General features: G+C 39.7%; 2 protein-coding genes across 4 annotated transcripts in view; both read left to right on the plus strand.

Annotated features, from left to right (window-relative positions):
- The window catches only part of LOC137180118 (extracellular serine/threonine protein kinase FAM20C-like), a 34,648-nt gene that overhangs the window by 6,189 nt on the left and 1,541 nt on the right, over positions 1–26,918 (plus strand). The gene's annotated exons all lie outside the window — the stretch shown is intronic.
- On the plus strand, positions 477–26,620 carry LOC137180117 (dynein heavy chain domain-containing protein 1). 3 transcript variants are annotated; one of them, XM_067585353.1, is made up of 44 exons: positions 477–691; positions 1,643–2,129; positions 2,452–2,625; positions 2,713–2,916; positions 3,260–3,370; positions 3,610–3,766; positions 4,042–4,296; positions 4,629–4,772; positions 5,126–5,237; positions 5,421–5,653; positions 5,776–6,013; positions 6,231–6,388; positions 6,925–7,047; positions 7,212–7,488; positions 7,901–8,028; positions 8,577–8,775; positions 8,863–8,954; positions 9,151–9,373; positions 9,561–9,686; positions 9,783–9,880; positions 10,008–13,164; positions 13,267–13,369; positions 13,555–13,714; positions 13,800–14,082; positions 14,188–15,745; positions 16,098–16,203; positions 16,746–16,860; positions 16,971–17,157; positions 17,573–17,675; positions 18,078–18,206; positions 18,356–18,547; positions 18,773–19,192; positions 19,295–19,718; positions 20,163–20,261; positions 20,425–20,601; positions 20,973–21,151; positions 21,982–23,016; positions 23,121–23,295; positions 23,494–23,577; positions 23,987–24,212; positions 24,435–24,526; positions 24,612–24,761; positions 25,053–25,675; positions 25,817–26,620. In XM_067585353.1, the coding sequence occupies exons 2-44, from the start codon at positions 1,732–1,734 to the stop codon at positions 26,216–26,218; spliced, it is 13,629 nt and encodes a 4,542-aa protein (XP_067441454.1). In that variant the 5' UTR covers positions 477–691; positions 1,643–1,731; the 3' UTR covers positions 26,219–26,620. The 3 variants fall into 3 exon arrangements, with proteins under 3 accessions (XP_067441454.1, XP_067441456.1, XP_067441455.1); XM_067585355.1 differs by having other exon boundaries at positions 13,270–13,369; XM_067585354.1 differs by lacking the exon at positions 477–691 and adding an exon at positions 708–833.

Consider the following 26,918-nt stretch of genomic DNA (forward strand, 5'->3'; position numbering starts at 1 on the left):
GATTATGTGTTCATCTAAACCATAAAACCACCTAAAGCTAAAAACTACAAATTATTTCTGCTGCTGAAACTGCTCACACTCAATAGCCTATGGCTATACTTTTCACCTCTACAAAATGGTAAATTCAACACATTACTCATGTGTATTAAATGCAAGGAAGACTGAATCTTTTAATCCTCTTGAAATAATCCAACAAAGCATGAGGAAAAACTGTGGATGGGGCAACGAAGAGGGATTTTTAAACCTTCAGCCAAAAGAGAAATGTATTGTTTCAGTAAATATTAGAAGGGAGGTGTCTAATATTTTATAAACTCTGTCTTTGTGAGTAGACTAGCCACATTTTATGGTCAATAACAACATCTACAGCCCATGTGTTCTTGTTCAGAGCAACTGAGCTAGTAAAAGAAACTTTATTTGTAGTAAAGGATACAAATTGTACACAGACAGCAGGGGAAATACTTTTGTTACAAGCACATAACATGTCAGAGTTTTCGGTTTTGCGCTGTAGTCGCGACAAACTACATTAGATTTTTAAAAAAGCTGTAAGGTTAAAGGTTAGGAGCAGAGTAAACTCTGCATACTTGACCTTCACCAGCAAAGAGACCAGCCCAACTGCCCAACTGAAGTTTCTGTGCGTTACCGAGGCAACGAGCCGTCGCCGTGGTTGCACTGACAACTTCTGCTCAGCCAGGTAAGAAAGTCACCGAAGTTTGTTCTGTTATTTCGTAGTTGTGTAGCTAGTTAGTTGTTTTGAATAAGTTATTTAACTTCTGAAACACACCTTTTGCTTCCTAGTTGTCTTGGTATCTGAACTTCAGCCGTATTAAGAGCAGGTGGGGGAAGTCTAACGTCTTTGGTTTACTACTTAGTTAACTAGGTTAGCTGTTACTAACCAGCAAAGGTTAGTAAACAGTACAACTTTTTAACGTTATACACTACTGAAATGGAGAACAACGAAACCCACAAAAAGTTATATGTTTAATTTAAAACATCATGTTAAGTTTAGAATTCATATAGGATAAAAAAAACTATCGGTTAAACAAGTAAATCAGTGCTTTTGACCCATTAGACTGTGCTAATTAAGCTGTTTCTGCAATTGAAAGTAACTAACGTTAGTTTAACACATAGAGGAGGTATTGACAAGATTTTATTTTTGCACTTTATTTCATTATGACTTGCTAAATTTCAGTAGAAAAATGCAGCTTTTCCCAATTCTAGCAAGGGACGGAGTATCTGGAAAAAAGGAAGTTACATACCAGTTATAAACCGAAATGCTGACACTACAAATCCTAAAATATGTCACCATTTCGATATATTGTTATTATTATTATGTGATATGTGACACTATAATGAAGTGACTTATATGGTATTATAATTTTTAGTGCAAATCCAGACAGTAGATTAGGAAAACAATTATTTATTGCCTAAGTACACTCCTCACCTGTCTAAAACTGAATTTATTGCTTACAGTCAGTAAGAGTAGAGCTCTTGCAACAGTAATAAATGTGTCTGACACCCCAGTCTAGAATATTGTATTCTGTTTTTGGTATGTAGCCAGTTAATGCAGGATAGGTAAAGCATAATATGATAGTGCATGGTGACTCACACTATTCATTAATGTATTTTTTTTTTTACCTTCCAGAAATTCCAGAAAAGGTCTTTATGTAGATTGGAAAGATAAAGTTTGTGGTACCTAAACCTGCTGATGATATTCATAGAGAGATCAGCAGCATGTTCGCTGCCACTTCAGAGAAAAGATCCCATGGTGGAACATCTAAGACATGTGGAAAAGACAGTTCCAGGCCAAATACCAAGGTCAAGAAAAAGGCCCACTCTCCAACTGTCAGTATTTCTTCTGGGTATCAAGTGACTTTACCTCCTATACACCCAGAGCCACCATGCTTCTCAGCAGCTTCACTGGGCAGGTCTCTATTCAGTCGTACCTCCATCCATCAAAGTGTCCCCTCTGACAGACCTTTATCAGTGGTGGAACTTCCTCGTCTTATAGCCCAAGTAGGACCAGGGAAGGCCATCGGTGACACAAAATGGACAGAAGGACCTCGACTAATGGCCTCAGCATTAGCCACTGACATCCCTGTCAGAACTGCTGATGAGTCACCAGCAAAGAGGTAAATTAAATAATTACAGAGATCTGATTTAGAATGTGACTCACGCACTGATTCAATCTGATCCAATTTTAAAAGTTTTGGGTATGAGTGTCATTTCTAATTTAAGCTTATGAGAAATATTGTACTAGTTTATGACATAAACAAATACAATGCTGTTATCATACTACATCAGGAAAAATGAGCCTGAGTAAATTTGTAATAATTATGATATCCTGTATGTAATAGGCATAGGTCTCTACAAAGTGACAGAAAAAGTAGCTGACAGATTAATGTCCTACAGCATACCTTCCTCTGTTGTTTACACTCACTTTTATTGTTTCAGTTTCACAGAGAAAGATGAATCAATGAAAGTAACAACAAGTAAGAATAAAAAGGCGACCAAACCAAATAACATTCCTCTCACTGGCACAGAGGTAGTTCAACTATTTGTTAGGAAAGGAGACCTGGGAGAACTGGAGCTTTATCACCTGAAAGAAGTGGAGAGTGACTCTTACAGGTACACTTGAAAGTTATTCTACTGCAATGCACACTGTTTAAATATGAATGAAATGTATAAAGGCACACATGTCTTCTCTTCTTTTAGGCCCTACGACCTGCGAGTGGTCCATTCCAGTGAAGCTGGTTCTGAGCACTATGTCTTCTCCTCTCATACTGTCCTACATGTGACAGAGAGGGGTTATGGTGGACTTGTCAGTCTGGCAGAGTGGTACAGAGAGTCTGTGTTGTGGACAGCTTTGCAGGAAATCACATTTTTCAGGGACTTCAGAATGCGGAAAGCTTTTACCTGGTAATAGTAATAATGATAATGATAATAATAATACCTTTATTGGTATAGCACCTTTCATACAAAATAAAATACAGAAGAAATTACATGCATCAAGTGCTTCACATCAAGAAAGTCATAAAAGGCATAAAATGAACATAAAAACATGTAAATGTACAAAGAAATAAAACATTTTGATATAAGATAAAGTGAAAATAGAATACAAAATAAAATAAAATAAAAACAAAGTGAAAACATAGAATACATACAATGTATAAAATTGAGTAAAAGTACATGTAAGCTGTGCTTTCTGTCTTGTAAGTGATGTTTTTTTCAGGCTTTACCTGCTTGGTGTTTTTTGTGCCAGGTGGCGTAGAAATGTGCGCAAGATCTTTTTTCAGCGCAAGTGTGACAAACTGCAGGGTATGCTGCTCATATCTGTACCTCAGTTCAGAAATGCCCTTTTTCTTTTCTCCAGGTGAGTCGCATCAAATATTCCAGTCTTGAATTATACAATAATGGGATTAATGTCAGCTGGCAAATGATGCTTTTGATTCAGTATTAGCAGAATTGTTGCTTTTGTTATAATACTTAATATGCTATTATTAAGCTAATTTAAACTCTGACCTTTAGCTTTCATGTACAGTAAGGTGTAAGACAAACAGGGTTAACATTAAATGTTCAGATTTCCCACTAATAATAACATATCTCTTACAGAGCAATTGAAGAACTGAAAAGGACACGCTGGCTGCCTCAGGATGAGTCACGAACCTACACATTGCTGGAATTCAAGAATGTTCTGATCACTAATAATCAAGAGTGTCTGCAGATATTGGGGAAGTTATCACAGTATCGCACTGTCATCCTAAATGCGGTACTTCATTTTTGTATTTCTGACATAATGCAAAACTAGCTAAAACTAAAACCTGTGTAATCTATATAGAATAGCATTAATTATTGAGTATTCGAGAGCATGGCATTTCTTTTTCATGAGTAACATTTGGGAGCATGAGAAAGAACTTTTATAGTTTCAGCTGAGAAAGAAGCCTGTCCATTTCATGGGTATGTGGTCAGTGTTCTGGGTGGCATCATTTTTAGAAGATAAGCTATTCAAATGTAACTACTGTAGTAATGCTCTTTTATCCCCAGGTGAAAGAGAACAGCTATAAGGCCTACCAGGAGCTCCAGCTGCACATGGAATATGCTAAAAAGCCAAATAAACGCTTCGAGCCCATTCACCTCCATCTGGCTCACCAGCAGGAACTGAAGAAAGAGTTGTCCCAGGCTGAAAGCAACTTGGACAAACTGGGCAACTTTGCTGCTCTCATTAATCAAATGACTGTGCAGAGTCTCATCACGATCATCAGACAACATGTAACCTCTTTCCTCAACAATGTTTTGAAGGTGACAAGAGATCATTTGTGAACTCCATTCATGTAGCAGTGTATCCCTACAAAAACAAACCTTCCTGCTAGAAAAAATGGCAAAAAAATAATAGCATTGTAATTTCTGTCTTTAACACATAGGTTTTTAAGTTAAGATTAAGTCATGGAAACCGATTGAACACTGCTGCAGCCTGCTCTATAGCTATTACCAGGAAAGATATGGAGCCAAATCTAGAATTACTATGATGCACCACTGCTACATAATATAATGGAAGCATCAGATAAAAAAAAAAATAACAAAGCAGTTAATGACCATTTAATCAAATAAATGTTGTTTTTTGTACTTGTCAGAGGGAGAAATCTCAGCAGGGCTGTCTCTTCCAAACCGAACTGTGTGTCAGTGCCAGTGGTCAGCTGACTGTAAACCCACCAATACATCAGTTCCAAGAGGCAGTGAGTGAAGCGCTGCTGACTGTTGGCGACTCTGTAATTCAGGTGATTTATACATTTCCACAGTTGTAAATACAGATGAATTTCATTTTGTTTGCTGGCTAAATGTTAGAGTAACTTAACCCTTTGTGGCATTGACATCTACTATACAGTATATTTTTCAGTTGTTGGCACTGGATGGTATTACTGTTACTAGAAAGTGTGTCTCATATTTGTGAATGTTTGAAAAGGATTGGTGGCTAGATTACTAAAATATGTTTAATTGTGAAAGATGGTAGGTTTTAGTATCTCAAAAGTCACAGAAGCTATGGTCATACTTATTTTAAATTTGGTATATATTGCGAGTGTCTTGATCATGAGTTTATAACCAGCCTCATAACAGTTTTATGCTCTGGTAGATGTGTGACACTTGTGGATTATTCCTGGAGGTCAGCAACAGATTCTTCAGCTCTGGTTTTGCTCAGGACTCAATTTCTGACTTCAGTTGTCTTGAATATCCTGCTTTTACAGGTACAGCCTTTTGCATTTAAGTTGTCGTTAATGCTTGCAGTTTTAAAGATATAATATTGTTTTATCAAAATTAAAGATTAAAGGTAAAGATACAGATACAATTTTGCATGTTAGAATGCACAGTGCTAATTTATTTACTTAGTTAAAATGTAGATTATGATTTCCATGTGTTTTAACCCCCAGGGGAAAATAAGGACAATGATGGGATGGCTTGTCACAGAAAGTTTTGCTGCTGGCGATTGTTCAGAGACAAGTCACTTCACTCGCTGGTTCTGCCAGAACAGACCTTGATAATGGTGCAGGGCAACCAGATGCATGGCAGCTACTATCCTCTCTCAAAAGGACAGCTGGTGTGGCAGATCAGCAGCAATGATGTTTCAAAACAAACTGAGAAAGAGCAGATCAACATCATGCAGGCAAGACTGTGACTTTCATTTCTAGAAAAAGTCGATCATAATCAATACACATGTAAAATATTTTCAGTATCTGCATGTATTTCTAGTTATTGTCACAGTTTTTTGTTATTGTCACTGAACAGGAAGCTCAATCAGAAATCCAGCAGCTGTGTGAGAGGTACAGATGGTTGGTAGACATCCATTTGTTCATTAGTCAGTGGAATCCAGCCTCTCTGGAGTCCGTAAAGTCTGCTTTACTGTATGAGGAGCATATTAAGAAGGTGCGCCACTGGTCTGAAAGAATCCACACACTTCCCTCATCAGTCTCTACCTCCAACCAGCTATTCATCATCCTCTGCACCCAAATAAAAGAAAATCTGGGTATGTCTGCACTCCATGACTTACTTAATATTCTCCCCATTGTGTATAAAAAACTCAATTCCTTGATTCCTTGAAGTTAAATAATCATTGCCCCAAACCAGGAAGGAGTAATGAAATGGGACATTCCCATAAGAAACAGCCAGTTAATTTTTGTGGTTTGTTAAAATAGAAAGACTTACTTTCTGATCTTCTATGCTTTTTCCATTTGTTTCTCCAGGGCAACATCTGAGTTTTATTGAAGAAGAAGTTCAAGAGCAGCTAGCTGAGCAGATCAGACTGCACTCAGAGAGCCTCGTATCAGACTTGGAGAGGGCTACTGCTGAACTCAAGACAGAACCCAGAGACTTACATGACTTCTCAAAATACGCTATTATGGTATAGAAAGTCTTTAAACTTTATTTACCTGCATAAAAAATAAAGTATTAAAGAAGAAAAAGACAAAATGTAAAGAAGAGAAATACTGTAGATTACTGGTTATGGTTAGGACGGATAAAACAGCCATAAGGGTAATAAAAGATCCTATAAAAAGACAATACCTTTTTTTATTTAACAAGGATGGCAAATGGAAGATTCAGATTCCCAGCAACTCCTCTTTTGGTCGCATATTCACTTTAATTGAATTATTTATCACCTGCCTTTCCAGAGCGAACGTGCTCTGGATTTATATTTTATAATCCAAGAATAATCAGGTGATAGATGGTATATTAACATTTGCAATACTATAATTTATGAATATATTCCAGTATGTAATTGTGGAATTAGGATGAGTGAGTGCACTTTTATTTTAAAACAAATCTAAAATTAACAAAATTGGAGATATATTTTTGAAAATGAATTAAATGTAATTAATTACATGTTGAATATAATGTCAAAAATTATTAAACAAACCTAAATGTTTCTTCTCTCTGCAGTTCAGGGAGTCTGTGAAAAAGTTGTCTGACATGCAGAGACGTTTGGAGTACATTCACTCCCTCCGGGACATCTGCTTGAACTATAGGACAATGACTGAACAGGAGAGGACTTTAAAAGAAAAGGTCTGCTGACATAAAAGTGAAAATGATTGAATGAATTATCACATTAAAGTTGTACAACTCAATTTATTGCATAACTTCAGAAGATTACAGCAGTTAGATCACATCTGAGTTATGACTTCTTTGACACTGCAGTGTGTGTGCTTCTGTTTGTGTTCTATATTTAGATGCTGGGCTTGTGGGATTGCCTTTTTCCTCTCTTGAAACAAGCAGATAGTATTGTGTGCCATCATCTTCCTTCGATGGCTAGCGCATTGGACACAATGTTCTCATTTTTGGTCTGTGACCTTAAAAATATGGTCTCTAATGCTACCTTTGGACAATTCCTTGATCCATCCAAAAATGCTGATGAGATGGTCTCCAAACTGAACTACATGTGTGCTCATGTGCATACTCTCAAAACAAAGCTGGAACAGCTTAGTAGGAACAGTGAAAATCTACAAGGTGAGATGTTCTGAATTATATAAATGAATGAATAAATCATAAGTCATTTGTTTATTTTCCTTATATTGAGAGTTTGTATCATTGCGGTAGACCTGGGAATTTGAAAATAGCAGTTACAGGCATGGAAAAATTAATATTGAACATGACCACCACAGCAAAACACTTTTTTATTAAATTACAGTATGCATGACCCACACTAAGGCAAATGTATTGTCTTGTGTGACAGTTGCAGCAGCAGATTTGCCACATTCAAACTACATACTGAAAAAGGAGAACAAATGGAACATTAACAGTGGTTTTGATCCTGGAATATCCATGGAAAATACTATTGTCATGCCATTAACTTACAAAAGATTCTTCCACTCTCTCATCTTCTAATTAGACCATTATGTTTCCCATGATTTTCCATTAGAAAATCCAATGGATTTGACCATTCTAACAACAGATGTTCACAAAATCAAGGCCCGTAAGGAGCTGTGGGAGCTGACAGCTCTATACAGAACATGGATAAAAGAGTGGAGAAAGTTGCTGTTCACTGAGGTAAGATGCCAAATGAACCTCTGTCTGCTTATTGACATGATGATATTTTACAAACAGTTAATAATTTGTATAAAATGATGTGTACATTTTAAACAAATACTCTTTATAGTCCCAATATGTAGTTATAGCAATCACAATTTATATAATTTGGTTAAAATATACTTGAACCTGAATTTGCTTTGGTCTTAATTGATACCCTTCTAAAATTTCTTCTCTCTTGGAAAAAAAAGCCTAATGTTAGCATCTGAAGTGTTAGCAAACACACCCTATAGCATAGTACAAGGTCTAAAATTAAATAAACTGTTTTTTAAAGATAGAAAAACACTGAGCTGTCATCGTTGTCCATGTGATCTGAACCAAGAGATAATTAACCCATGTGTTTTGATCCCCTGTCATGTCATATAATATATATAGAGGCTGCTATCAAATTGCAGCTAAGCCAAGACAACAACTCAGTATTTCACCTGAAAAAACAGCTCTCTTTCTCTATCTTTTGATCTTTCTGACCTTACTGCTAATATTAATCTTCTGAAATATTTTTCTGTCAGGTTGTGGTGTCACAAGCTCAAGAGAAAATTGCCAAGTGGCAGGAGCAAGCTATATCTCTAACAAGCACCATACCTACACATGATGCAGTGCTGCAGGAGACTTTGGGAATCCTAGAGAGCTTAAGTCATCAGCTTGCAGTCATGGCCAAGCTGCAGAGCCCGACACTCAAACATAAACACTGGAAAGCTATTTTCCAAGGTCAGATACTCAGCCCATAGTGTAACACATGCATGTTCTGTGAACCACAGCATATCTAATATGATCAAAATACATTCCATCTGACAGGCATGGGCCTACTATATGTCCCAGAGAAGAAGGTGACTGTTGCTGAACTGATGTCTCAACAGCTTGAAGTTCACCAGGAACTAATTAATAAGGTGGGAGCCAAAGAGATGTTACATATTGAGCATGCTGTGGCAGTGGTACTAAAATCAGGAAACATAAGGGCAGAAATAATTTGTTGAAAAATTTCAGGTGAAAACCGATAGGCTCAACCAACACCAAATTATCCTCATATATCACTGAAATGTGACACTCAACTGATTTAGCTTACAGTAACTTTTACTTTGTCAGATATGCAGGGATGCACAAGCAGAGTGTGACATGGAGCAGGCCTTCCAAAGGCTTCAACAGGAATGGAAAGCCAGACTCTTCCAGCTGGATAAATTCAGAGTTCCTGTTCGGCAGTATTGTGAGCAACAACATGGATTAACAGAGAGGCCCACAGCTGGCACCATTTCAAATTCCCAAACTGCCAGTCAAAAGTCCTGTAATGATGTTAGATTCATCGTCATTGGTGAGACTGAATAACAACTGACTGAATAACAAGCTAGTAAATTAATAATACAGATGTAGTCATTGTTGTAGTTGGTGTTGAGTCTTACTTTTTACTGCATGCTTATTGAATTACTTATTTGGCCCCATCAACAGAAGGAAATATGTAGAAATGATATTCTGTGATCTGCTAATATGCTTTTTTTTAGATACGAAAATCCACTTTGCTCAGACCGAAAATGATTTGATGTCTTTGTCCATCATTTTGAAGTCCTCACACAGCACTGAATTCAGGTTGCAGGTGGAAGATTGGATTCAGTCACTACAAGAACTCGGTAAAGATTTTCAGTATTTTCCTCCAAGTGCAGAAACAGAACATACTTGTGAGAATACAGTTTATTGATTTTTGCTTTCCCTTTCAATATTTATAGGGAAGCTGCTTGATTTATTTGAAAGATACCAGCAAATATGGGCCTTCCTGACCAAGGTGTTTCATGAAACATCCTTTAGTGTTCAGAGAGTGGACCTGGTATGTCCCTGTGTCATCAAAAGTCAAACCAACATCATTTTTACAATGCTTTGAAACTGATGAATGTCAGTGCTTTGCTTTATTTTTACATGTCAAATTAATGCTTATTTTTCTTCTTATTCCATAGCTGGAGCGTTTCCAACCAGTTGATGAAACATTTAAGAACATTATGCATACTATATCAACTGACCTTCGTGTGTTGAACCTTGTGCATTCCAAGATGACAAATGATAAATTCCATGGTAATAGTCTTTGCCAGATCCTCATTAATGGTCTTTCTACAATGGAAGCTATATACAACCAGATGGTGGATCTCCGGGATGCCCTCTGTGAAGTGTTTCCAAGAGTCTGGTTCTTGAGTGACAGGGAAGTAATAGAACTACTCTGCTTTCACCCAACACCCTCCACACTGCTACCCTTTGTACGCAAATTCTTTAAAGGGGTACGTTGGCTCGAGGTGGACTATGAAATGCCGTCTAATACAAGAGATCTAAAAGGTTGTGGGGCTACATCTGTTAGCCACAGACATATGAAGGTGCTTGGGGTTTTTGGCAGCCTACAGGAGCACATTACTTTTATTTCTCCTTTGGAACCAAATTGCAATCCCTTGGTTTGGCTTTGTGCCTTTGAGAAACAATTCAAGTTTACCATGGAACAGCTCCTGAAACAATGTGCTGATGTACAAAGCCAACTTAAACCATCCAATCAAGACTTGTCATGTGATACGAAAGTTGGAGACATCTTGCTCCATATTGCTGATAGGAGGAAAAATGCACAACCTGTGCTGGATATGCTGTCTGAATATCCCCTTCAGTGTCTGCTGGTGGCTGAGGAGGCAGTATGGTACAGAGTTGTTCTACAAGCTTTCCAAGAATCAAGCTCGATGAAGTTGAGCAACATAAAGGCATACAACTGTGCAAAACTGAAAACCCTTGGCCAGTCCATAAGGGATAGAATCACAGGGTCTACAAGTGAATCACTGGTTTCTAAGTACATGATGATGTGCCTGCGTGCTTTAGTGCAACTTACAATGAATCATGCACAGCAGCTATCTCAACTCATGGAGGTGAAATGTGAGCTGGAATCGTCTTTTGAATGGCTGAGTTTAATGAAGTATTGTATAACCTCAGATGATCAGAGTGTAAAAGGCAATGATGATTCAACATGTTATGTGGATGTTTTGTGCCATCGACTCCAGTATGGTTATGAGTATTTTGGTCCAGAAGATTGGTTGATGGTGCACACTCCCTCCACAGATCGGGGGATAATGGGGATTCTCCTTGCACTGACAAGCTACAGGTGTGGGTTTATGAGTGGACCTTGCATGTCTGGAAAAAAAAAGACTGTGGTCCAGTTAGGGAAAATGCTGGGGCGACAGGTTGTCATTATACAGTGCTGTCCAAGCATGAGACCCAATGTTGTTCAGCAGATGTTGTTTGGTGCTCTCCAGACTGGAGCATGGCTTGTGCTGGACTCTGTGGACTTACTAACACAAGGGATCCAGTCATCACTGGGACAGTATCTAGAAGACATTCACCAATCCTTCTCTGAGTTAATGAAAAAGAAGAATCAAAGTGTGAATGAGGAGCTAAAGGATGGGACTACTGATGGGGTCACAGGTTGCAAAAACATTGTGGATCCAGAATGCCATATGGTACTTGCAGGGAAAAGCCTTTCTGCTAGCCTAAGCTATGGATGTGTTCTCATTTCATCAAAGGGATACACATCTGAAGTTCCACAAAGTCTCCGATTTGCAACCAGACCTGTTGCATTAACCCATCCAGATTACAGGATCATTGCAGAAGTAATGCTGGCCTCCATTGGTTTCTCAGAGGCCATGTCTTTAAGTCGACGTCTGGTGTCCCTCATCAGCCTGGCCAAGGATTCGCTCTATCTGCCTGATGTCATCACTCAAGACCAGAGCGGTTATCTTGTGGTCTTGCAAAAGATCATCTCTGCCTCTGAAATACACTTACAACAAGGTGTAAGGCAACGAGAAATTTCAGATAAGGCTAAACGATTGGCTGCAGAACAAACTGATCTTACACCTCCACAAACTGTGACTGCCAGACTTATTGAGAATGATAGAGAAGAAGCTGAAAAGCCTTCAATGTCGTGCAGCTCTCATTTCTCAATTATACGGGGATTAATGGAGGAGACAGCTATTGTCAAAGCAATTCTTTCTGTGTTATTACCTGTTATTCATGAGCCCAAGAAAGCCTCACAGTTCTACATCATTTTCAAGGACACATTCCCCATAGCATGCCAGTTTCCTCTTTTTCAACAATATATTGATGAAGAAGAAAAGAAGCAACTTAAAGAGGCAGTTACAGAAGAATTAGAGAGGAAATTGTTTCATTCTGACACAGAAATGATTTGCAGTGCTCTTACACTTTACCATACCATGACATTCTCTCAGGCTGTTATGCTTGTAGGGCACACAGGTAGTGGAAAAACAACCTGTTTTAGTGCTCTAGCTGGGGCACTCAGTAGTCTGGCTGCCAAGGCAGTGGAAAATGTGTTTGAAAATGACAATATGATTGAAGAAGGTACCCCACAAGCAGAGTCACAGATCTCTGCTTTAACCTGGAGCTACATTGACACTGTGGTCTTATTTCCTAATGCCATGTCTCACGAAGAGGTATTTGGTTACTTCTGTGAAAAAAGAGGATGGCAAGATGGAGCTGTTGCAAAGGTGTTGAGAGATTCAGAACGACGTGAACGCACAAGTTCTGAAATGTGCAAGAATAAGAAGAAAAGTGATCAGACCACAATAATGAAATGGCTTGTAATGGATGGAGAGCCTGTGGGGCAACCTGGCTGGTTAGATTACTTAACCACACTGTGTAATCTCGAGGACCCATATCTGTACCTGTCATCAGGTGAAACGCTTGTGCCATCCCAATCACACCTTAAGCTACTTATGGAAATCACTGACCTAAGTGATGCAAGTCCCTCTGTAGTGACCCGTTGCAGCCTTGTTTATTTCACAGGGACTGATCTGTGGAAGGCTGTGTGGAAGAGTGAAATGGATGCTCTCCATTGTGAACACACACTGGATCAAGGGACCTTGAAAATGTGGAATCGTCTGGGTGAAGATCTTTTCTCCAGCACTCTGAGTTTGCTTAAGCAAAATGCAATTCATAGTGAAGGAGAATCTTGTAAAAGCTCAATATATGGCATGAAAGAAATCATGTCATTCAGTCGGATCCTTCGTGCCCTCCTACAACATTTTGGGAAGGAAGTAGAGGAATCTGAAGCAGCACCACAAATAGACAAAAGAGGTATGACCATGACTCATGTTCTTAAAAATTTAACATAAGTAGTAGTTAAGTTAGGGATATAACTTTTCAAACAACTGCTATGTTTATCACTGATTATACCAGCAGATATACCTCTACATAGAACTGACACGTCAGATGCCGAAATGAAAGAAGGGCTTTTTCTGGTGGCCTATATTTGGGGGTTTGGTGGACATCTGCATCCTCGGTATGACAATCCTAAATTACCTTTTATGTTGTCACCTGTCTCATACTGTACGCACACACCAGGCAAATGTTTTAGTCGTGTATTATTGCCATCGAAATGTCTTGTAACTTTTTTACCAAAATGCCTCCAAAATGAATACAAGTCATAGTTTTTCTCATACTGTATATTTTATGTTTTTATTTCAGCCACTGGCCACAGTTTGACACTGTAGCCCGCCAGCTTCTGTTTAATAGCCGGTACAAACTTGTGGTTCCAGATGAAGAGACTGTGTTTGAACACTTTTTTGGCATCGACAGTAAGATATGCCCCAGGGAATCACTGTTGACAAATTCCATCACTCCCAAGGTTTGTCCTGAACAAAATACATAAATTTAGTGTTCATGTACATTTTAATATCTGAACTAATAAGAGTCTTAATGTATTTACATAGTACAGGAAATATACATATCTCCTGAACCTCATGTTGGAGGCAAATCAGCCAGTGTTGGTTGCAGGAGAGCCCTGTTCAGGAAAAACCACTCTGTGTAACTCTTTTTTGAGTTTTGACAAGCCACACATTAGCCTACCAGCCAATCCACTCCTGAGCTCCAGAGACCTGCGCTCAATACTGAATGGCATCAGCTGCCAGAGGACCTGCAAAGATACCATGGGTTCCATGACCAAACAGTCATGCCTGCTTCTTTTTGTGGATGATTTGCATGAAGCCCCATGTGGTGAGTAGGAAAAAGTACCTTAGGGGGAGTAAATGTGTTGAAATTTAAATCTAAATGTACAATGTGTTAAACTGTATCAATTTAGTATATCTTTCCTTTTGATAGATGTGTTTGGGAAGATGTCAAAGGCCCTAGAGATGCTACGACAAAGTATTTCAAAAGGAGGGATTCTTACATTTGATACCAACCACTTCAAGTTATTGAGTCCTGGAACCATCAGCTACATGGCTACCTGTTGTGTCTTTGAATTGGGCAACCACCACAGTCACTTGATATCTTCCCGGCTCTCACGCCTGTTCTCCATCTTTGTGCTTCCTAGCTTAACCATAGACAGTATATTGTCTATCCATTCTCCTCAGCTAAAACTTTGGCTCCAAAACATGCCATTTATCCAGAGTGTTGCGGATATGGCATGTTGTATCATCACTGCAACAAAAAATCTGTATCATGCAGTTGGTGAAAAATTCCAGCCCAATGTGCAGAGGCCCTATTTTATGTTCTCCCATCATGACCTGCAAAAGGTGTTTCGGGGGATGTGCCTGTGGCAGCCTAACATCCCAAATACAGCGACAATGCAGAAAAAGAAGTATGCAACACCAAGTTTTCTTCCAGTCCTGACAGGGCCTGCAACAACAGTGCTTGACATAGCACATCTCTGGATGCATGAGTGCATGCGTACTTTCAGTGATAGGTTATGCTCAGAGGATGAAAGCAAAACTCTTCAGTCACTCATAGCCAAGGCAGCAACAACACACTATGGAATTAGATTGGTCAATGAACTCAACTCTGACAGTTTAGATTGCCCACCTGCTGTCACAAGCCTCGCTGTTCACACACTACCCATTGACACAGCAGGCACCTGTAAGCCAATAGGTCAGAGTCCAGATACACTAAATCTGGTACAAGAACCAAAACCAGCTGGCCAATTAGACCCGAAGAAAGACTATACATTGACTGATCCATCCTTTCCGTCTGAAAACAATCATTTAGAAGATGCAAGCCTAAAACCCCACCCTCTGCAACCCCAGGTTCTTCAGCATATGGAGAATGTAATGGCTAAACTTGTATATTGTCCTGAGCTCTCTGAGGCCTTGAATTCAATGACTCAGCAACACAATTTCAAATGTAGTTCTTCTTACCAGGAGGGAGACCTTGATGTACTAGTGCAGCAGGTATCTGCACTCGTGGACAGAAAAGAGGAAGACAAAGGACAGGAAGTTGATAATGCCCACAACATCACATCCAAATACATGGTACACAGACAGAGGGTGTGTCAGCTGTTACATATCCTCAGGGCTTTGCTCATTCCAGGAGGTCATGGTGTGCTGTTTGGCTCAGACAGAGGCACAGGCCGCAAAACCTCTGTGCGTTTAGCCGCCTATGTTACAGGTTACCAGTTGATGGAGATACATCCTGGTAATGAGAGTAAGTTGCATAAAATCCTAAAACAGGCTGGGAGTCAAACTAGAATGGATGGCATTAATGTCATCATACTTGTCCATGAGGGAATTAGCCCATCTGTCAGAGAAGAACTTCTGGTGGCTATGGCCCACAGTACCTACCCCGGGCTCCACACAGAGGAGGACCTGAGGAACCTTGTTTCCAGAGTGACTGCTGTGAAAAACTCCAGAAGATATCTTAGGGACAGTTGGAATTTTGAGAAGTAAGAAGACCTAATTGATCTAATAGCCCTCATACTAGTTTGCTACATTATTTAGGACTAACATAGAGACAACTAGTAGTTGTTAGTATTCAACCCTCCTGTTACATTGTATCACTGAAGGATTAGGCCTAGAAATACATGCAATGTATTCAGTGTTCATTTGGAATTTACTGACATCCTAACATCCAAAAGTGTAATGTGGTGCTAATGTACTTCTGATGTATGCATCCATTAATACATTCAATTATATGTTAGTGGTACTGTAGACAAGTAAACTGCTTGCAGTTAAGTATTCGGAAAAGAAAATGTGTGTACTTTGTAAACCTTTTTTGTTCTTTTCTTTTTAACGAAGGTACTTGAGCCGAATCCACAGAAATGTACATGTGTTCCTGTTGATGCCCTTCACCATTTCAGACAGCAGTGAAATACCTGCCAACAATAGATCCCCTGGATGGAATGTAAATAAGTATTTTTTTAATGACTACACTCGTCGTTGACACTTTGTATCTGTATTGCATAACAAAACAAAGAGTACTTTTCAGACCACATTCATCCAAAAAAGTGTAGCTACACCTCATATTCAACAAACATTTGCAAGCAAAATGTGATCATGTCATGAAAAATGAATTTTAAAACTAAGCCAGCAAGCAGTAAGGTGGAGAAATCAGTACAGGCACAACCATTTAAGACAACAAGGTTGATTGATGCAATATCTATCAAACTGGTCTTTTTAAGTTGAATGGGGGCAGGAACCTTTGTACACCAACTGTCACATCACAGCAAAGTCAGTGAGGTTCACACTGCAGCTGTAGCCTATAAGTGTACACAGTCTTCACACAGTCCTGGTCTCTACTGTGATGTGATATTTTGAATGGCAATAGCTCTGTATGCTAAGTGTATGTTGCACAATTAACTTAAAATTGGAAATTATGTTAGAAATTATTATTTGATTTTAAATAGTGGAGGTTTATGGAGAACATTTTACCCTATTGCGATCCAGGTACAAATGGCCAAGGCCCTGAGCCTCAGCTGCTGTGTGGAGGTGTACCAGCCTTGGTCCAATCAGTCTTTGGTGGAAGTTGCTTCTCAATGCCTGAAAATGAGTGACCCAAAAAGTAAGTCAGACCACCAAAGTGATTCATATCCATTTCATTTTTACCAGTTTCTACTGGTAGTATTATTCCAGACGGTACCAAGATACACCCTTCTTTTTCTTTTAACTCAGTGAAGAGAGAAGGCTCAGAGGCCAGTCTGTCTGTGGCTATGGCAGGAATCCATCAATCTGCATGTCAGTATGCTTCTGTCCTTCTAAGAACTCAGCCTTTCAGCCCCCAGACGTATACGGAGTTCATTGCCCACTTTGGTTACCTCTGCAACCACCTGCGCAAGCAATGGCAGGGCCAAGCCAACAGGTAGTTGGTCTTTCACTTGAAGAATCATTTTCCCCTGTCCCTGTGTCTCTAGTATTTAATGTGCTGACTGATGATGTACAAATGCAAATATATTTGTGATGATACTTTGCCAACTTTATCTGATATTGTGACCCTCTATCATATCTAAAAGAAACAAAATATTTGGTGCACTGTAAATTATCATGCAATCAAACACAGCTGTACCACAAACTACACCCTGATCAATATCTGAAACAGTCACAACAAAAATTAAACATAGTAACCTTCGCAAAGGAAGCATTTGTTGCAAGGCTGTTTATATGATTTCAGGAGACTGTACAGGTCTAAATTATATTTCTTGACATCCTTTAAATATTCTTCTACTTAATTAATCATACTTAAATTTGCAGGTCTACAATAACTATTTTTTTTTCAGAGTTACTGCTGCTCTGTCTCATTTGGATGTCGTGAGCAGCACAGCTGTGAAGTACAAACAGGACTTAATAAGACTGCAAGAGAAAGTCACTGAGACACAGCAGGTAGTGTATATGCAGTTTAAGCAGAATCAATAGTCTGTATATGGTTGCAGCAGTATTGACTGCCACAGTGTCCATACCACAGGAGGTTCTTTTCCACCGCAGTCATGATTTAAACATTTGAAACAAATATATTGTAGAAATGTACTGCATTCAAGGGCATCTTATTATTTAATTAATTGAGAAACTCTTCAATAGCAACATTTAGTTTTTGCATCTCATTTTTTGAAAAAGTGATTATGTGACCCTGAACCATCCCATAATTAATAATTGCAATCTGAATATTAAAAAAATTCTTAGAGTTTTGTCTGTATTATTTATGCTGTAGCACAGTATTTTTTTGTGAAAACTACATATTTTAGATATCTGTATTACCACTCTGACCCCTTTCTCTCTGTCCTGCAGCTTGAGAAAGAGCTCCTAAGAGCTATAGATGATCAGAGGAGCCTGCTTGAGGAAACCCAGCAGAAATGTGTAGAAGCGGAGAACAAGCTGTATCACTTTGAAGAGCAGATCAATCACGCTCAGGAGCAGGTGAGCAGATTGCAAATTTTTGTATTATTTACAGATAAAATCATAGTAATGTGTTCTGATATTGTGTTGTCAAATCCTTAGAACAATTCAGAACATCTCATAGAAGTTTCACAGAAAATGACCTTGACATTTTAAATTTTGTTTCCCAGATTAGATCTGTATTCCAGTCAGGCCTCAAGATTCTTAAGTGTTTGAATCCATCTGACCTGGAGGAGGTACGCCACTACAGAGATCCACCAGATGGAGTGGTAAAAATCATGGATGCTATTTGTTTGTTGTTTAATCGTCCACCGGGCTGGGAAAGTGCTAAACAGCTTCTTGGACAATCCAACTTTTTCCAGGTATGTGGGAAAAACATTTATACAAACAAACAAACTATTTGGTGCCACTTACTTGCTTGACATAATACAGTACTATTACATGCAAATTAACAAGGTTCTAAGTTGAGTTATCATTCCAATTTGTGTAGAAATGTGTCAGTTACCTTGCCATTGTAGTTTTGAATCCTTAGAAATGTATTGGCTGTTTTGGGATTACTCAGTTTGATTAACATCTCCCTTTCTCAGGAGTTGGAATTTTTTGACCGCTACAGACTGACAAATGAACAGCTGCAGCAGCTTGGCCAGATAGTTAAAAGCCCCCTGTTTGTACCAGAGTCTGTGCGAGAGGTGAGCAAGGCCTGCGAGTCCCTGTGCCAATGGGTCCAGGCTGTGTATGAGTGCTGCTGTATGCAGTACCACCTGGTGGTCAAGCAGCAGTTGGAGGTGCTGGCTGGAGAGGCACAAAATCAACTGTACCTGGCCAAGCAGCAGAAGGAGGATGCATATTATTTCCTAGACGATTTAAAGTTTCAGCTGCAGTTTGTACAGGAGGCCCTGAAGGAGCAACTGCTACAGCTGCACAGAGCTGAGAGCATGGAAAGAGAAGCTGCTACAGCTGTAGGGCAGTTAGAGATACATGTCAGAGATTGGAGGGCTGCTGCTCAGGTAACAGAATTTGCAAATATACAGTACATGTCATTAAACATGCCACTTAATTTATTATCATTTCTATTGAAATTAATATGTTTTTCTCAATTTTCCCCTCAGGAGGCGGAGTTGAATAACCAAACCTTACCAGGAGATGCCCTTATCCTGGCTGCAATCATTTCATATTTAGGCCCCTTTGCACCTGATGTACGCACAGAACTGCTGAGCAAGTGGAGGGAGCTATGTCAGACAGGAAGCATCAACATAAACCCCAAGGACCCTAGAGCCTCCCTGTTTACATACCCTGACACAGCACCTCCTTACCTCACACTCGGTTTTCCTATCCCTGTGTCTAAGAGGCTACAGCTGCCTCTGGGTCAGGCATTAGGTATGAACAAGTGGCAGCTCCAGGATGCTGCATCTGCTAGATTGGTAGTGAAGCTGCTGCTGTGGGGCTGCAGGAATACCTGGGTTCAGCGCTGGCCTCTACTGGCAGACACCCAGCATCACCTGGAGATAAGCTCCCAAAACTGCCTCATCACAGGTATGTCCTTAGATTTACAAATGTCTGTGCTGGGATTTGGCCATTTGTTCGATCCTGTGTCATCCATCCCCTCTGAGATCTGAGATTTGTAAAAGCAGTTCAGTCCAGTCATGTACTACTACAAATAATTTAACCTTTTCTTTATTCATCAAATTAGCAACTAATCACCATTACAACTTGCCATCAATTTATTTTTTGCCCATAGCTGTAACACCCAAAGGTATTCAATTTACTATGATTGTATTACCTGCCTGATTAACCAACATTACAAGCAACTGTATACAGAAAATCAGTTTTTCCTATCCTCTTTATGTATAGACAAAATCTCCACAAAGTCTATGTTGATAGTTTAAGGCCACCAGTTATTGTAGTCTACAGACTCCATATAAGATAAGATCAGAATTATAAATTTTAAAACCAGTACAATAAGTGTCTGTTCTACAGGAGAGAAGGCCATGCTTGAGAAGGAGTTAGAGTGTGGGATGGTGGTTTGTGCTGATGATCCAAAGATGCTGGACAAACTGGACCAGGCTGCTGAGAAAGGTGAGTTAGTGGAGGTTACACATATAAAAAAAAACTTTTGATATTTGCTTTTATTTGTTTTTGCATGATGTAGTATTTAATTTGGTGCCAAATATGGTATCATTTCAAAGTTAAAAGTGCCTTTTTTCAGCCTTATATTCATTCTAAACCTTTCTTTTTGCAGGTTTAAGAGTCCTGGTTACTCATGTGGAGCGTGCTGTCCCCAGTCCACAATTTATGGCCAGACTGGCACGCCCTGCTGGATGTCACCTTCCAGGATTAAAACAGCATGTACAGCTGACCCACCCTGAGTTCTGCCTCTTCCTCAGCACCTATCTACCTGTCCAACTGCTTAGCAGTGGTAAGAAGGAGGCAATACAACTGTAAAGGGATAGACTTGGCTAAAGCTGTCTCATTTTTGCATTTCACTTGCAAAAGAAGTGAAGGATTTTCAAATTAATTTATCACCCCAGCACCATAAATGTGCAGGAATTTGTCTTGGTGACTGGCTAAATGTGTAATTCAGTGATAACACTTATGGCTATTCACAGAGAATATTTCCGCACACAGTGCAAAAATATGTTATTGCTGTATTACTCTGCTTATAAGGAATTTTATCCTAAGATGGAATATATTAAAACAGAAAAAATGAACTGGACACTGAACATTTTGGAAATGAGCTCTGTATTGGAAAGTAGTGACTAACCATTTACTCTTGCTCTTGTTCCTCAGTGATCCCTGCGTCCATCTTGGCTCAGGTATGTGTTGTTGACCTCTCTGTGAGCTCAGAAGAGATCCAGGAGCTGATGCTGACACAGCTGCTGCAGTCTGAGTGTAAAGACCTGCTGATTCAACACCTGCGGTTCCAGAATAACAAGCAGTTGCTGCAGAAGAAACTGGTTGCAGAAGAGGTGACTTAAACCAGTATTTACAATCATATCAAGCAAATGCTGCTCCTGTTGATCACTTAGTTTCAAATGATATAGTGAAGCATAGTCAAATTACTGTTGGACATTGGGGGATATATTTTCTCTTGAACAAAACAAAATTGGCATATAGCACCATTCCTGCCTGACCGTGACAATCCATTTGCCTTATAATTGTTGCCTGAAATTTTTGCTTTGCTCATTGTGGCCTGGTCTTGGTCAATACATATTATTTTGGAATTTACATCATTACAAGCTGGCTGTAAAGTGTGTGTGACAGTTTTCGCTTCCTCTAACACATCAGCATCAACCCTTCATTAGATTAGATTAGTCTTTGTTTCCATGGCAGCTGTCATTGTTAGTTTTCTTCTTAACTATGCACCAAAATCAATTTGTGAATTTGAGCCAATGTCCTTGCAAAATCCTACATATTATATCTAAAATACCTTGTTGAAATATTTTTCTCAGGATTCTTGAATTTTGTGAGGTGGCAAGTCATGTCATCATCTAAATGCTCTTCGCAGTTTGCCTCTTGATCTAGCTGATATTTGTCAGACTTGAGTGATTCTTGGTCGATATTTTCCAGATTTGAATCTTATAATGTATGCTGTGTCTTAATGAAACTACTGCTGTGTCTGTGGTCAATGGATGAAAAAGCTAATTTCTATTGTTAAGTCAAACTAAAACAGAATGTAGTGCTTTCATGCCAAATTCTACTTGATAGATAATAATAAGGAATAAATAATAATAATTAAATTATCTGCTTTTGTTTATAGTTGCTGTACACCAATTGACTGTATGCAATCTTGTCTTAGGATGCTCTGATGGACTACATACTGCAGTGTAACACCACACTGCTGCAGGAATCTGATTTTCTCCCTCGTGTGGCTGTTTGTCAAGAAGCAATGAAGAAACTACAGGCGGAGATCCAGGGTCTAAGTGAGGAGCTCAAGTACCATGAGTCCCTGTTTGCTGCTCCTCGACAATTAATGAGGCTAGCTGCCACCCTCTACCAGGCTTTGCAGGAGGTGTCTCGTCTTTCCCCTGCCTACTACTTTTCCTTATCTGGCTTCATCACATTGTTGCGCAAGGCCTTCATTATAAAGGGCAGGCCATTTGTGTCTTACACCATTGGGAAAGTGTCAGCAGGCATAATACCAGAGATCATGAACAGGATGGTAGACCAACTGTTGGTCCAATACAGACCTTGTCTCTTCAAGAGCCATGTTGCTGTTCTGAAGCTACTGGTGTCTGTGGCTCTGCTCCAGCACAACCATCTCTGCTCTGAGGCAGAGAAGGCAGCCTTCTTCAAGGGCCTTGTAGACATACAAAGTCCTGTCACTAAAGTGAAACCCTGCTCCTCTCCTGCCACCGCCTCACAGTCCTGCAATTCACTGCCCAGCTGGATATCCCCTCATATCTACCCAGAACTTCTCTGTTTAGACAGGATCCCAGCCTTCAGAGGGTTGACTGCCTCTCTTGCCACTTCCCCCATTCAGTGGCAGGAGTACCTGCACTTTACGTCCTCCACTGTAGTAGGGGCTGTTCCTTGTCGCTCTCACTCCCATCTGTCCTTGCTACAGCGGGCTCTCCTCTGGAAGACCCTGATCCCACATTGCCTAGAGGAACTCGCAGAGGCCATGGCTGCCTGTCACCTCTGCCTGTCTGGACAGACCACAGGAACTGAGGCGCCTCACACTGGGAACCCAGAGGCCCTCTCTAGATTTCTTGTCAAACATGAGGGACCCATCATTCTTACATTGCCTAGTCCATGCAAAGATAACTGGACAAGCATTCAGCCTCTTCACTTAATAAAACAATTGGCCTGCTGTGTAGCAGAAACAAAGGAGGTATTATATACTGTTTGATTTATTTTGTGTCAAGTTAATAGCTGTAAACACTGTACATCTATGCAGTCTTTGATGTTTTTCTAAATGAATACTGTGTGTTTTAGGTTCAGGTGAAAGTAATTTCTTTTGGAGGTCTGTGTAACAAAGAGTTCATCCTCTCAACTCTGGACAAAGCAGTTAATAATGGCCACTGGTTGGTTTTTAATAACTGTCACCTGTTGGACCAATGGGATGATAAAGTACTGATGCACCTCAATCAGGTGATCTCCTCTTTCAAAGGTGGGTGGTCCATCAAGAACCAGTGTAAGCTGGATTTGTATCATTCATTAGCATTAACAAATATTATGATAAGAACAAAATTTATGAGTCCTGTTCAAAAGCCTAAAAGAGAGCATGCAATGACAGTACTGACTAACCATATTCATCCATCTCTGTCTACCTATCTGCCTTTCTGCCAACCTACATACCTCCACACAGTGAAGCCACACATAAAAAGCCAGATACACCCATTCTTCCGGCTGTGGTTTATAACTCAAGAAAATGCATCCTCCTCCATACCTGGTAAGTTTAAAATTTTTGTCTGCACTGCTCTATCGAAGTCTCCAAGGATTAGTCATCATAGCTGCAGGAAAGATGAACCAGTCTTTCCTTTTTGCCACAACCACTCAGTATGAAGCTAGAAATATTTTCCAGTCTGATTTTCTACAAACATAACACTATACACTCACAATATTGGTGTGCAGTCAGAGGATAAAAGTACGTGTACATCAATTTTTCTCAATTAAAGCAATGTCATGATCTTTGTGATTATATTTTCTTAATAACATTCATGATTGTTCGTCTGTAATTTAATTCATGGCAAATTAAAAAACGTGCTTAAGTAAAAACATTAGCCTTTGTCTCGTTTGTTACTCATGTTGCAATAATGATTATGATGACAATGATGATTATCATTTTTATCATTAAACAGTGGCAGTACGAATGTGTGCCCTGCCTCTGGTCTGTGACTCTGCCTGGGATGTGAAGGAGGAGTTGAGTTGCTCTTTGCGACAGGTGGTGCCTGTCATACAGCGTCAATCACTGTCAAGTGTCACAGCCGACAACTTGGAGCTCCTTCTCCACTGTGCCATCTTCCATACTGTCTTACTGCAGAGACAGACCTATAAATACCTGGGCCAGGGGAGAATCCACTGCTGGTGAGGACAGTGGCTCATATATTGTAAACTGTAGATAATATACAGCAGATTCCTTCATTCATTCAATTAATTTTAACAAATTGAAAACTTCTGCTTCAATTTAGAGGAAAACCAACCAAACCAGTGTTTCAAAGCCGATGTGTGTTTTTCAAATGGTGGATATAATCTTCATATTAGTGATGATATTATTATATACATCAAGGATTTCTGCCTGTTTTAAAGGAGCCAGGAAGACCTCCAGGCTTTGGTGGACGCATACATTTGCATTGCCAGTCTCTGCCATAATAAGACTAAGGCTTTGCAGTATATAGCAGGTGAGGCAGCATGAATAGCTAAAACTGTCCTATAAGTTCAGTTGCTGTTATGGTCTAATCTTCTTTCTTTTTTTTTTAATCATAGTCAATCTGGTGCATGGCGGCCATGTGCTAGATTCTGCAGATTTGGAGGTGGTAGAGAGTGTTGCCAAGACCTGTTTCAATACAGTGTCACCTCTCTCGGACAGTGGACCACACATCCTCTCAAATATTATCAGCAGCACTGGGAACTTTGGTAACCAAGCAACTTCCTGATAATACTGTATTTTGCATAGTACAGTATATAGATTACACGCAGAGTGATGGGACAGTGAAGTGGAGGAAATGGAGCATGGAAGGTTTTCAGATGTAGAGCAAGTTCCATGATTGCAGCATTGAAATTAGGCTGATCTACTAAATCAACATTGTAAACAACAAGTAGCAAGTACTTAGAAGCATTAGAGCCAGTGTGTGTGTGTGTGTGTGTGTTTGGTTGCCAAATGTTTTGTGTAAGTGTATTGATAAGAGCTATGTTTCATGTCCTCAGATTTGTCAGGACTGCTGCAGGTTTTGGAGAAGGGTCCTTGGGATTCAGCAAATATCAGTGATACCCTTGTGTTGGGTTTCAGTGCTAATGTGGCAGCTGAGATAGTAAAGATCAATAGCCACAATCTGAGCATACTACTGCAGGCCTCCCAGACTCTAGGAACAACAAGATGTTTCAGCACTGAATTGAACCAGCCTGTCACACTGCCAGCCTACAGCCACGCTAGAGACCGACTGCAGGCTCTGCAGAGTTACTTCACACACAAGAATGACAGCAGATATACAAATGCAGGAGCCATTTCTCACAGTCCCCTATGTGACTTCCTCCAGGCTGAGTGGGATGATCTCATTGATTCAGTATCCTCACTCCTCTCACAGCTCCAACAGCCCATTCAAAACAGCACGCCAACCTTCGCTTCCCTCCTCAAGCTCACTGACTTGTCTCACTTGGAGAGGAGGGCAGAGTTGCTCAGGGCTTATCTCTGGCACTACAGCACTTCAGATCCACCCGGTGCCTACCGACTATCTGCTTTCAAAAATGCCAGAGGCATTCTGGTGGCATTGATGAGAGAGGCTGCTCAAGTAAATCGCAAATATGTCAGTGATATAACTCTGCATTTTCAGGTAAAGTATAAAAAGAATGAAATACTAAAAGAGCTTTTCAATTTTGGAACCCAGTGGGTGAAAAAAAGTAATTTCCGACCTTGACTTTAACCATTTGCAGGTCTTGCAGGATGATAACTAATAGTCTTCTTGTCTCTCCAGGTTCTGAGTGATAGTACATACCCAGCCTCACTTCCCACAGATGCTTTATATTTGTGTGGCCTGGAGCTGAGAGGGGCATCATGGGATACACAGATAGGAGCCCTACAAGACACACACTCTCCTCAGCCTTGCTCATTCCCTCTTGTTTGTGTCAAGGCTCAAGTTAAGAAAACAGATAGCTCATATTTAAGGGATGCCAGCAATGTCCAAGTCTCAGATGCTTCTCCATCGACTGCCCCTCAGTTACCAGTCTATCACTGCCCTCTTTATCTGGACGAAGAGCAAGAGACAGGAGACTGGGGACTGGCTGATGCTAACATTATTACTACACTTCCCCTTCATGCCAAGTTAAATCCTGTGTTGTGTAGTTTAAGAAGGGTGAGGCTAGTGAGTAGGCTCTGAGTGAACCAGCCTGCTATTAACTGCTGTGATGCACCTGGCAGATAAAAAAATGCACTGATGCAATTAGACACATGTACTGAATAAGTGATTCTTTTTGTATAATACTGATGCCACATGAGACATGTTGTGTATATATTCATTTTTAGGACTAATGTTCACATGATTTTACTTATGTGAATTTGCAGTTACTGTATAATGTATCTTTATACATTATGTTTTGTTAATGTTTTTGTTTTTCATTGAAGTTGTACAGTGTTATAACAGCAATTTATGGCAACTTGTTTGATCCAGCTAAATCTCACAGAGCCCAAAACGACTGGAGAGTGTTTATCTTGACAAAATGTCACTGAATCGATTGTAAGCTATTAAAATGAAAAAAAATATTAAAAAGTAACATTGACATGTACACTGTTTTTATGCATGATCACACACAAACACACATCCACAAAATACCCTCGAAGGACTTAATGTGTTTGAATAAGCTGTAGTTGTCCTCAAGCCTGGGGGGTACATCCATGTTTCATCTGTTCAGTTTTGACACAGGAAGATATTTTATGTTGCAAGGTAAACAATACAGTAAATAATTTCTATTTCTTTAATGTGTAAGACCATAATGTGACATGTTCTTTTTGACATTTTAAGAACTTAAGTTTTTGATTAACAGTATCCGCTGGATAGTTGCAGCACAATAATCAACCCT

The sequence above is a fragment of the Thunnus thynnus genome, chromosome 3 (genome assembly GCF_963924715.1).
Source record: "Thunnus thynnus chromosome 3, fThuThy2.1, whole genome shotgun sequence".
Lineage (NCBI taxonomy): Eukaryota > Metazoa > Chordata > Actinopteri > Scombriformes > Scombridae > Thunnus > Thunnus thynnus.

What these genes read in the sequence shown, in the direction of transcription:
- LOC137180117 (XM_067585353.1), top strand. Translation starts at nt 1,732, where the DNA reads ATGTTCGCTGCCACTTCAGAGAAAAGATCCCATGGTGGAACATCTAAG. An exon ending in TCCTCAACAATGTTTTGAAG is followed by an intron (nt 4,297 to 4,628) that starts GTGACAAGAGAT and finishes TGTACTTGTCAG; the next exon opens with AGGGAGAAATCTCAGCAGGG. An exon ending in ATATAACTCTGCATTTTCAG is followed by an intron (nt 25,676 to 25,816) that starts GTAAAGTATAAA and finishes TTGTCTCTCCAG; the next exon opens with GTTCTGAGTGATAGTACATA.